The sequence below is a fragment of the Plecotus auritus genome (genome assembly GCF_963455305.1).
Source record: "Plecotus auritus genome assembly, chromosome: 8".
Taxonomy (NCBI): Eukaryota; Metazoa; Chordata; class Mammalia; order Chiroptera; family Vespertilionidae; genus Plecotus; species Plecotus auritus.
Window position 1 is genome coordinate 139,141,425 of NC_137782.1, and position 12,215 is coordinate 139,153,639.

Genomic DNA, 12,215 nt, shown 5'->3' on the forward strand with positions numbered 1-12,215 from the left:
TCTGGCATACCTGTTAATCAGCATTCATAGCTAGAAACCGGCCCAAAGCAGGTGCTGTTCCATACTCAGATTCACAACAACATTTTAAAAATATCTCCTTTCTTAAACTTTTAGACTAAAACTAGAACTGGAAGTTTGGAAGGGACAAGGCTCAAGGAAAGCCCCCTTTTAAAAAATGTGCTTCAAGAAGTAGTTTAATGTATCTTTTGAATTATACACAGGGAGTCAGCGTTATAGAGACAACAGTTAACCTTTTTTTGGTAGACTATCTCATTTAAATTTTTAATTATATAAGAAACAGCATTCTTCCTTCATTGTTCCGAATCACTTGTTGCTAAACAGGAAGAGAACTTGAACTCAGTTCTTTCTGTCTTGAAATCCCATGTTTTCTGTAGGATATTTTATGACCTCCTTGCCATCCTGGTTCTGACTACTTGTGCAAGTCCCTAGAAAGAAAAGGAGGTGGCAGGCACACTAAGCCTTATCAGATCAGAGGAGTTTATTGTTTACTTGGAAAGATTTCGTTAGAAGTTTTCAGTGCATGGCTTTGATATATTTAGAAAGACTCAAATATAAGTAGCTTGACATAAAACCTGTTTCTCAAATTATAATAGAATTCATTAATTTGGAGAAAAATTTTTCTTTAAAAGCAAGATCATGATATATGGTGTGTGTGTGACATTTTTTAGTTTACAAAGCAATCTATTCTCACAACACCTCTAAAGTTAGCTATTGTATTTATGGGGAATGATTTCTGATATTCTTTATTTACGGAAGTTTGTTTTTATTCTAAGTTTAGTTAGTTTTAAAATGAGAAATGGAGGAAAATAGGTAGTAATCTGAGATTTTATATGGAATGACCATATGTAAATATCAGAAAGTTTTCCCTCAGAAACCATCCAGTTTATCCGAGGCACAATCTCTTGACTAGAGAGGTATAGCTCTTGCATGGTATCAGGGAGGTGACCCAGGGTCAGTCCATTCCTTCTGCAAGCCTTCAACCACTCCCTTTGGTTGGCCCACGTCCCACCCTCTGTTGTCTTCTGCCTCCAGTCCTGGGTTTTGAGAGCAAGTACCTTCCTTTGCTGACACTTAGGGATCAGCTGCTTTCCACTCCCGCATCCATCTTTGTATACTGAGAGTAGGGGTGATGAATTATTTTCTTGTTTTATTGTTAGATAGAGTTTCTATTTTCTGTTTCTCATTCTTCACCTTATTTTGAGATGATTTTCCAGAGGAGAGGTGGGCAGAAATGTCTTTTTTTCACCATCTTGAAGCTAGAAGTCTTACGATTTTATAATAACAAATTCCTTTAGTATATTAAAAAAGTAATAGCTAAAAATTAATTTTTTTAAAATTCGATAAGTCTATAATTTTATTAACCAATGTCACCCCAATAAATTCTATTGAAATTCAATAAATAAATTATTATCCCTAAAATATATTCAGTGTAAATCAAGTTCAACACACAGAATGCTTCCAGTCTTATAATTTTCCTGTGATAACTTGGAATAATTTTTAAATATTTCTCTTTATGGAGTTCTTGAGTTATTTATTGAACAGGCCTTTTCAACAATTAATAGATTCTCAGCAATGAACAATTAGTTTATCACCTTATTTCAAAACTTAAAATTTACTTTTAAGAGCTGTTTTTCTTGGTAGTAATTTTGAAGTGAACTTGTATTTACGGCTATTGAAATTGAGCCAGTTAATACATTAAAGTCTCTTGAATCTGTAAGTTCACTTTACTGGTGTTTCACTGCAGATGCTAGTTCTTGAAGATCAAATTCTAGGAGGAAATACTTTTGTACCCTCTCAGCCACACCCAGTGGCTAGCAGTCTTGGTTGAGATGTCTTTGCTTCACTGATATTATTAACTCTAGAGTTACATGAAATTCAGTTGCCAAGTTATCCCCTCTTTAGCATGGGACACTAACGGTCTTTATGTCTATCCCAGTCAGAGCCTTTTGTTCATTGTAGCTGTTCTGTTTTTTTCTGATTCCCCCTCTCCCCCACCTCCACTCCAACCCCACCTTCCCATCTCCATAGTATTTTCCCATGATTATTTCCAATCACATCCTTCAGAGCCAGGCAAACCTCAGCACCTAGAGTATTGGGGAGCACAACAGAAATTCTCCTCCTTAAGATGCACAACCTAGAAACAGTAATTCTCCTGGAACTGGGTCAGTAGGGCTGTACAACCTAATATGAACCTGCAGAGTCGTCCTATCTGTGCTGATTTGTCCTTGCTTCTCCCCTCTCACCTGTCAAAAATAAAACATTCAACCTCTAGAGGATTTTATTGCCAACAGTAGTAGGAGAAGCTGGAGTGAGAAGGTCTTATGTCTCACTGCCTTTTCTTTTCTTTTTTTTTCAACTCTGTGGGAAAAGATAATAGATTTGTAGAGGTTTTTGTACATAGCTGACATAAGTTTTATTCATCAAAAGCAACACCCAGACTCAGACTGTTGGTCATTATATCACGGCCTGTATCAGAGACTCCGGGGAAAAGAAGAGTGGGATTCAGGCAGGGAGATGGTGGAGGCGAGGACTCTGGGGTGAGAGATGTGGGGGAAGAGTCTACCTCAGCTTAGTGGTAGAGTCCAGCAGAGTAATAGGAGTGTATTCTGCCTTCCTTTTCTTTCTTTCTTTCTTTCTTTCTTTCTTTCTTTCTTTCTTTCTTTCTTTCTTTCTTTCTTCCTTTTTTTTAAAAAAATATATTTTATTGATTTTTTTACAGAGAGAAAGGGAGAGGGAGAGAGAGTTAGAAACATTGATGAGAGAGAAACATCAATCACCTGCCTCCTGCACACCCCCCACCGGGGATGTGCCCGCAACCAAGGTACATGCCCTTGACTGGAATCGAACCTGGGACCCTTCAGTCCGCAGGCCGATGCTCTATCCACTGAGCCAAACCCATCAGGGCCCTTCCTTCCTTCCTTCCTTCCTTCCTTCCTTCCTTCCTTCCTTCCTTCCTTCCTTCCTTCCTTCCTTCCTTCCTTTCTTTCTTTCTTTCTTTCTGTCTCCCTCCCTCCCTCCCTCCCTCCCTCCCTCCCTCCCTCTCTCTCTCTCTCTCTCTCTCTTTCTTTCTTTCTTTCTTTCTTCCTTTTTTTAAAAAATATTTTTATTGATTTCAGAGAGGAAGGGAGAGGGAGAGAGAGAGAGATGCATCAATGATGAGAGAGAATCATTGATTGGCTGCCTCCTGCATGCCCCTTACTGGGGATCGAGCCCGCAACCCGGGCATGTACCCTGACCAAGAATAGAACTGTGACCTCATGGTTCATAGGTCGATGCTCAACCACTGAGCCACTCTGGCTGGGCCTCCCTTCCTTTCTTACCTTCCTCTTTCTGCCACTGCACTTGACATCAAACCTGACTCACTGAGAGGAGTGGGTCCTTTGTGAGGCAGGTGTTCAAGGTTGTAGCAGATTGGAGAATGGGGAGGAAGAGAAGGTAGAAGAAGGGGAGAAGGAGGAGAAGGAAATCTTAGGCAGTTGTGCTGGATGAGAAAAGGGAAGAAGAGTCTCTATTGTTACGAATCTCAGTATTGAGTCTAGTTCCCAACCAGCTATTTGTATGCAAGAAAAAGAAATGTGTATATGTGTGCATGGGTATGTGTTGGAAGAAGAAGAGGGAGCAGGAATACTACCTCTAGCTGCCCAAACAACTATTGTCATTTCCCTGTTGCTACAAGTCTATATTTGTATTGTCTTTGTTATTATAAATGAGTCCAAGGGATGTGTCAGATTCAAAAGACTTTAGAGTTGTTTTAAAAATATGTTTTTATTGACTTTAGAGAGAAGGGAAGGGAAAGGCATAGAGAGATAGAAACATCGATCAGCTGCCTCCTGCACGCCCCCTGCTGGGGATTGAGCCCACAACCCAGGCATGTGCCCTGACTGGGAATTGGTGACCTCTTGGTTCATGGGTTGACCCTCAACCACTGAGCCACCCTGGCTGGGCAAAAGACTAGAGTTTTAAGGGCATTAATGGTAATTTGAAACACCTACATCACTGCTAATCACCAAGTTTTCTTGGTTTGTGTCTTCCTATTTAAGCTGCCTACTCTTCTCCATCCCCACCAGCACTGCCATAATATGCTATTTCTTGCTTGAATTACTGCTTTAGTTTACTACATGTCTTCATTCCCTTAATTCCCATCTTCCTCCTCTACCTGACACTGCAACCAGAATGAGCATTCCTGAAGACAAATATGATCATGCCTTTCCATTGCTTAAAATCCTCCATGCCACCAAATTGCTTTAAGTGCAAATCTAACCCCTTAGCATAGGCACAGTTATTCTGTACCTTTGCACTCCTCAGCCACATGTCCTTAGCTCTTTAGGGACTTACAGTTCCCAGAACTTTCCTGAAGCTGTCTGGTTTTTGCATCATAGAGTTTCTGTATTTGGAACATACTTCCCCAATTCTTTCCCCAGTTAATTCTAAGTAATTGATCCTTCAAAGCTCAGATTAGGTGTCACTTCTCCTACAAGACTGAGCTGAGGGTGCCTTACATGTTCCTTCTAAATATGTCCCTGACATAGTCACCACCATTCTGTATTTTTATCAAGATTATTATTATTAAATTTTATTATTATTTTACTCCCCTTTATTCTCTCCTACATCATGAGTTCCTGATGGGCAGAGATTGGTCTTTCATCTCTGTATTCTCAGCAAAGATCTCACCACATAAGTGGTACCCACAAAATAATGAGGTGTAGAGCCCTTTCATGTTATAGTTGAGAAACCAACTTATAGAGAGATAAGCCACCTTGCAAGTGATCACACAATATTTAGAGGCAGGGCCAACCTTTTAGGGGTTGTTTCCCTCAGGAATTATAGACTCAGGTTCTATAAAGGCCAGACAGGCAACATATCTGAGAAAAGTGGACTGTCTCTTTCAGCAATCATTCTGTCATTTTTCTGGAATATATGCATTTTTTACACTATTTTTTCTATGATAAAGAAACATTTTGGTATAAGAAATATTTTATTTTTCTCTTAAGCTACCACATAAGAAAGACAGTGTGAAGATGGTGGTTATAATGTGACTTGATGAGTTACAGGTCAATGCTGGTTCTTTGTGCCTCTATGAGATTTTGTAGGTAGATAATTGTAACATTTCTCATGCTATAGTTTCAGTCTTTGGATTCATGCCCTCGCTGGGCCCTGAAAATCTGCTAACCTTTCTAGTTTAATTTCTAGTTGTTGAACCCCTACTCACATTTATGCACACAAATACATACTCTACACTCCAACTTTACTAAATTGTAGTTCCCCAACATGCCATTTTTAATGCCTCTTTCTCTCTGTCCTTCCTTCCTTCCTGCCACCTCTGCTTGAATCAGCCTCAATTCCTGACCCTACATTACCCACTCTCCTTGTTAGGTACTGGATGAACTGCTTCCTCAGAACTCTTAAGTTCAAAAGGCATAGACTTTCCCTGGGGTGTGTGTGTGTGTCCAGAGTACACAGCACTTCAGCAAGGATGCTATTCAACTGCCCCATTTAGAACTTGCTTGGAATCTATATATATAAAAGCCTAAGCGACCGAACAACTGGTCACTATGACGCGCACTGACCACCAGGGGGCAGACGCTCAATGCAGGAGCTGCCCCCTGGTGGTCAGTGTGCTCCCACAGCCAACCTCCCATGGCCAGCCAGCCCTGATCAGCCCCAATAGGGCCAGGTGGCCAACCTCCTGCAGTCCTTCCCCTGGCCAGCCAACTTCCTGCGGCCCCTCCCCCGCAGCCAACCTCCCACAGCCCCTGTCCCCCAACCAACCTCCTGCAGCCCTGATCAGCTCCAATTGCCGGCCAGGCTGAGGGACCCCACCAGTGCATGAATTCGTGCACCAGGCCTCAGTTTTTAAAAAATATCTATTTTATTGATTTTTTTACAGAGGGGTAAGGGGAGGGATAGAGAGCCAGAAACATCGACGAGAGAGAAACATCAATCAGCTGCCTCCTGCACACCCCCTACTGGGGATGTGCCTGAAACCAGAGTACATGCCCTTGACTGGAATCAAACCCAGGACCCTTCAGTCCACAGGCCAACACTCTATCCACTGAGCCAAACTGGTTAGGGCCAGGCCTCAGTTTTTTAATAAAGTTAAAGCAGAGTCCAGGATTAAATTGTGTGGGTTTTGAATTTTTAGGAGGTGATATACTGCCTTCGATATCAAATTTGATTAAGCTTGATAACTTTAATGCCATTTGACTCTTTTGGGGAGGAAGAATTAAATTGCTTGCTCTAGAGAATGAATTTTTCCCATTGACTAAGGAATCAAAGATTTATAAATATAAAATTATTTTGGTGACCTAAAAGAGAAATATGTACTTCTTTTTCCCCAGCAGAAGCAGGTTCAGGGCATTGTTAACACTTGGTAAAAATTGCATAATTGAGCAACAGGAACTTGTTGGGGATTCAGCTTTCCAGCCCTTGCTTTGTGATGAGTTCTGTGGGACCTGCTCGCATGCTTGAGCAGGGAGCCTAGAGCATTAGGAGGAGAAAACCCTTTAGCAGATCTCAGGTACTGAAGAGATTTGATTTAATTTTACATGTTACACATGGTAATATGGTTTCCCTTGGCAACCTCCAGTTCTGCCCTACTTTATAATCAGAGGATGACAGGGAACATTGCAGATTTGATGGCATCACCTGGAAGTGACTGTTGAGAACAGCTTTTGCCTCAAAAGAGAGAAAAAGGTTACTGAAAAAGAACAAATGAGTCTGAGCCCCCTTAAAGAGGGGGCAGGTAAGATAGTTCCCTAAAGCTCAGATATGGAAGAGATTTCCATTAATGAGGGAGATTTCAGAACTACCTATAGTAGAGCAGTTTGGGATCTGAGGGTCTCTGACTGCTAGTGATATGCATACTATACCATGTCCATACACTTTCAAAGAGGCCCTGTGTAAATGGAAGGAGAGATGGAGGGGGTCTGTAGTACTACAAATGGCATTAGGTTGAGCTAACAAGGCAAAGAAACTATCAAATCAGAAGGCACTGATAAGACAGGCATTGGGAACAGTTCTCGTTCTTACCTAGCTAGTGATACTTTATTCTGTTTAGCTCACGTCCAAAGGAAGTAATGCACCTAATGATTCCAAGTGATCGGTAAGTCTTTACAAGTATCTAGTGCCTTACTGAAGTTTAAAAGGACAGGGTTCTACATATGAGCCAGTGTGTGCGTGCGTGCGTGTGTGTGTGTGTGTGTGTGTGTTTGTGTGTGTGTGTTTGTGTGTGTGTGTGTGTGTGTGTGTGTGTGTGTGTAGATGGGTAGATAGATCAATAGATCTATAGATATCACTAGGTTTTGAGGTGGATGTGAGTGATAATGACTGGCCAGTGATAAGAGATTACATATGGCATTTTATCGTCTTACGTGTGCTTCTGTCATCTTCACAAAAGGCTGTATACTGAGGCAGCACGTGCCATTACCTTTTTTTTAAAGGTGAAAGCTATGGTAGTCTAATGGCAAACTGAGAATCTTACTGTCACACACTTACCATGTAAAGCATTTTGCATGAATTTCATTGAATCCTCATAATGAACATGATTGTGAATGTGATTTTAGCAATTTTTTTTCAGTTTTCTATTAATCCTTCCCAGAACATTCTCCCTAACATTTTATTATGAGAATGTTCAAACACATAATAAAGTGGAAAGAATGAACACCCATATACCCACCTAGATTCTACAGTTGTTATGATTTTTCTATATTTGCTTTTTTGTATATCTAGCCATCAATTTATCTACCATCACATCAGTTTTTGTTGTATTCCAGAGTGAGTTACAGACATGAGTACCTTTTACTCCTCAACACATACATGTGTATATCATTAATCAGGCATAATTAAAACTGTGTTAGCCCTATTAGAAAACAAAAACAAAACAGAACCTTCAATTCTGTGCTTTAGGGACATAGTATGTACTCAGTCACTTTGGGCCTTTCTCTATGCAATAGTGAGATATTTTAAGGAAAAATGTAAGCTACCCATGTCAAAAAACACTTGTACCTCATTAATAAGAAATAGAAATCTTAAGAGGGTGGGGGATACCCCTGTTGAATTCCTAGGCCACAGCCAGCTGCGTTGCAAAGTGGCTTCTTAATCTCATTTCTGATTTTATATGAGGTTGAGGTCACTGCCACATTTCTGAACACTACCTTTTCTCCCCAAAAGGGGAGTTTGATTAGCAAATTAGTTAAGCACTTTTGTAATGATATTGGAACTGAATTTCAATAAACATTTTTTCCCTTTTCTTTCTGGGTGTGACTACATTGCCTACAGCATGCTGCATGGTTGCTGGTAAAACAGGAAATGGGGTAAGTAATTTAGGTAGGGAATTTTTACCACCATTTAAATTAAGCTACCTAATTCTTAAAGTACTTTTACTACCACTATCTCTTTTTTTTTAGAGTGAGTTCACTGGCTACTAGAGAAATTGGCACAAAGAAAATTTTCATTGTATAAATTTAGGTGTCAACCTTGTTTAATTGGTTTATTTGCATAACATTAGATTTTTTTTTGTAGATATAACATGAATGTAAATACATACTTTATATTCATTGGCCACTTACATAATGTAGTTTGGCAAGTTATTTTAAGAGAATAAATTTTATACTGATTTTAGAAACTAATTTATGAAACTATGCTATAAAAGATACAAAGTAAAATCCTAGTTAAGGCAGAACAATAGTGAGTTTATACATAGATGAGACACAGAAAACAGGTCCACAGTCCTTCATCAGAAACCCTTCAAGGCAAAATGTGTTGTGGAATTTAGAAATTTTTAGATTTTGAAAATGTAATATGGTTTTAAATACCATATATAACATACCTTCCCCTCTAGGGTCTGGGTTGCTACTGTATAATCAAACATTAATACTTCTACAGTGAAACATATGAATATTCACGCTAAGTTTCATAAACAAAGTCTCTAAACAGTCTCTCACATGTTCAATTCACTGAGCTAAGAAAAAAAATCTTTCATTTTCCAGAGCTTTTCGGATTTTAACACTGAAATTTTTAGACTAATATAAAAAAGGCCATGTGACTGCTAGAGGTTTTCTGTGTACTCTGGAGAGAAAAATTCAGAGAGAAGTATAGATTTCTGTATTAAAATCTTGAATTTGGTTAAGTATTTAAGAAGTAATTGATTTTTAAAAATATTTCACATCTACATTTTTCAGGGGGCAATAACCACATATTTATCAAAGGTTTTGGAGTTCGGTTAGGTTATGTTAGATTAGTCTCAAATGCTTGTGATTCTGGCAAAATAAAATTTGATACTGTATTTGAGAAAGTGTTTAGTGTAGTCAGAGCATGCTGTTTTCTGAATTTTCTAGTTTCCATCCACATTGCTTGTGAGTTGCTGTTGTTATTTCTTATTGAAGGATTTTAAACTAAGTTTATGAGTTCTTCCAAAAGATCCCTTTCAAAAATATAGAAAACACTAATTTTTGTTCACAGTGTCCCTAAGTCTTTTTATGTTCAAAAGATTGTGGAAGAATTGCCATTATAGAATTGACTCAAGGAATTTAGAAAAAATTAATTGTGTTGGATTCTTTGATCTAGTTGGTTGTCATGTTATATCTATAGCAAAAGTGATTGCAATTGATATCCTCATCAGTAGTTACCTGATAGAGGAGGGAAATGTGGTTACTAAGTACTAAATTGGGACTGAATTTAGTATTATACTAATTCCTCTAAAGGACTATCAAGCATATGCTAGGGACCTCTGTGAAAACTAGAAAAGTCATTAGCCACATTCAACTTGCAGGATTGAAAATCTGGCATTTTAAATATTTGCATAAGGTTAAGGTTTCCAACTCTTTCCCCTAGCTCTTTGATCTGGAAGGAAAAACATGCATATAGGTGAAATTTTTAAACTGGACTGAGAAGCTCTATATATGCTTCAAAGACTATGAAGGATTTAAAATACCAGTTTTCTTAACTACACATTGAGTAATGTTTTTAGGATTGACTTTTGCTGCAATGCATTGTACTTTAGAGTATAAGCAATTTTTAAATAGTTTTCCATTCTTATGTTCTCTGTTTCAACTTTTTATCCTTTAAATGCATTCTCATTTATTATTAACCCTTCAATTGTGATACTTTTTTAATGGAAATATCATTAAACTATTAATACAATATCAAGATAGTTTTTAAAAATACCTAATTATTTTTTTATATTTAGAAAATTAGAAACAGTTTATGAAGCTCAAACACTTAGTGCTTGAATAAGTTCTTGAATGTATATTTGTTTTTTAACAATTGATTAAATTTAGCCATTAGCTAAATTATGGTCTTATTTTCTACCTTCACTTAGTAGTGTTTTTTTGGTGTTGAAGAATTAAATTATAATAAACATTGACTATGCCCTAACCAGTTTGGCTTGGTGGATAGAGCGTCGGCCTGCGGACTGAAAGGTCCCAGGTTTGATTCCGGTCAAAGGCATGTACCTTGGTTGCGGGCACATCCCCAGTAGGAGGTGTGCAGGAGGCAGCTGCTCGATGTTTCTCTCTCATTGATGTTTCTAACTCTCTCTCCCTCTCCCTTCCTCTCTGTAAAAAAAAAAAAAAAAAATCAATAAAATATATTAAAAAAAATAAACATTGACTATAAGGAGTCATTTCTATCAGTGGAAATTAATTATTTTCAATTAAAAAATTTTAAATTGATTTTTAGAGAGAGAAACATCAATTTGTTGTTCCACTTACGAATTTGTTGGTTGATTCTTATATGTGCCCTGACTGGCGATCGAACCCACAACCTTGGTGTATCGGGATGACACCAACTGAGCTACTTGGCCAGGGTATATCAGTGAAAATTAGACATTTAAATAAATGAGTCACAAGTTGGCCCTTAATATCTCCTTTGTTAAAAGTAGCCCTGTGAATAGCCGTAAGACTGACTTGAAGTTTTAATTATATGACTGATGTGGGCCTGTTACTTTATTAGTGATACTGCAGTGTTCCCAGCAGAGTAGAGCAGTTTTAATAATACCATACCATGTTTTTCTTTCCTCTTACCTCAGTTCCTTTCTCTCACAATTCTAGTTTACAAACCAAAGACTAGAAACCATAATTGGGACTTCCCCAAACCTATTTATTTGCTCATGAGTAGATTTTGGGGGAATGTCAGATTTTTAAGCAGACATTTATCTGATATTAAGATGATGAGTATTTCAGAACATTGATGATACTTTAGGATTTAATATTTCTTCTTCAGCAGTAAAGAAAAAAGTACAGCTTTTACATATATTTCCCAAAGTAGGCCCTATTATCAGGAAGAGAATTGATGCAAACAGTTTAGTCTGGATGAGATTATTGTAATATGCAGTTTTGTAGTTTCTGAACAATAAACAATCCTCTCTATCCTACCTTTCTGTCTTCTGATGTATAAATTCTGGAATCTGGCAATTCTAGCTCAGAAAAACTCATTAGCACACCTTTGTCTCTGAAACATTATACACTGTCTTTATGCCATTAAAAAACAAAAGCAGCTTCTTGATTTTACTGGAATGTAAGGCCTATGAGCTCATAAATTTTTTGTCTGCTTTGTTCTCTGTTTTTTATCTAATGTGTAAAATAGTGCCTGGGACATAGGAGGCACTTAATAAATACTTTTAAAATAATTGCGTAAACTCTTGCCTTTAGTAGAAAAAGTGAAGTTTTCATGTCAGTGAATTAATTTTTATGTTATTCAGAAAGCAGAGTCTGTCACTGGGAAGAAATGACATAGTTCAGCTAAAAGAAGCCTACAAATGGATAACTCACCCCCTGTTTTCAGAGGAACTGGGTGTTCCCATTGATGGAAAGGTATTGGGTCATCAGCATTGTTAATTTCGTTCTCTGATTTCACCAATTTTACTTCATTATATGGTGCAGTTTTGGTTAGCCAAGAGAATATTCTCTCTAAATAACCCAATGAAGGATTTTTAAGCATTTAAAGTGATAATTTCTAACAGTCTTAAATTGAGGTTAAAGTTTTTCTTTCTTTCTTTTTTTAAAGACTTCTTTGTGATCCAAGACACTTAGGAGTGTAACAGGTGCAGTGTACCCTAATTGACCTTAAGAGGTTAGAAATGAATCTAAGCCTTTAATATATTTATATTTTAATTGTAGAGATGGATTTACTGACACAAAGCAATACATAAATAACTGAGCAAGTATAGTGTGCAGACTATTTAAATTTTGTTATCT

The 12,215-nt window shown here is 37.8% G+C and overlaps 1 protein-coding gene across 1 annotated transcript in view; it reads left to right on the plus strand.

Annotated features, from left to right (window-relative positions):
* The window catches only part of PUS10 (pseudouridine synthase 10), a 57,394-nt gene that overhangs the window by 19,903 nt on the left and 25,276 nt on the right, over positions 1–12,215 (plus strand). The window contains exons 5-6 of the mRNA XM_080686058.1: positions 8,299–8,333; positions 11,720–11,831. Of these exons, the coding sequence (XP_080542184.1) occupies positions 8,299–8,333; positions 11,720–11,831 (147 nt within the window). The remainder of the gene's footprint in view (positions 1–8,298; positions 8,334–11,719; positions 11,832–12,215) is intronic.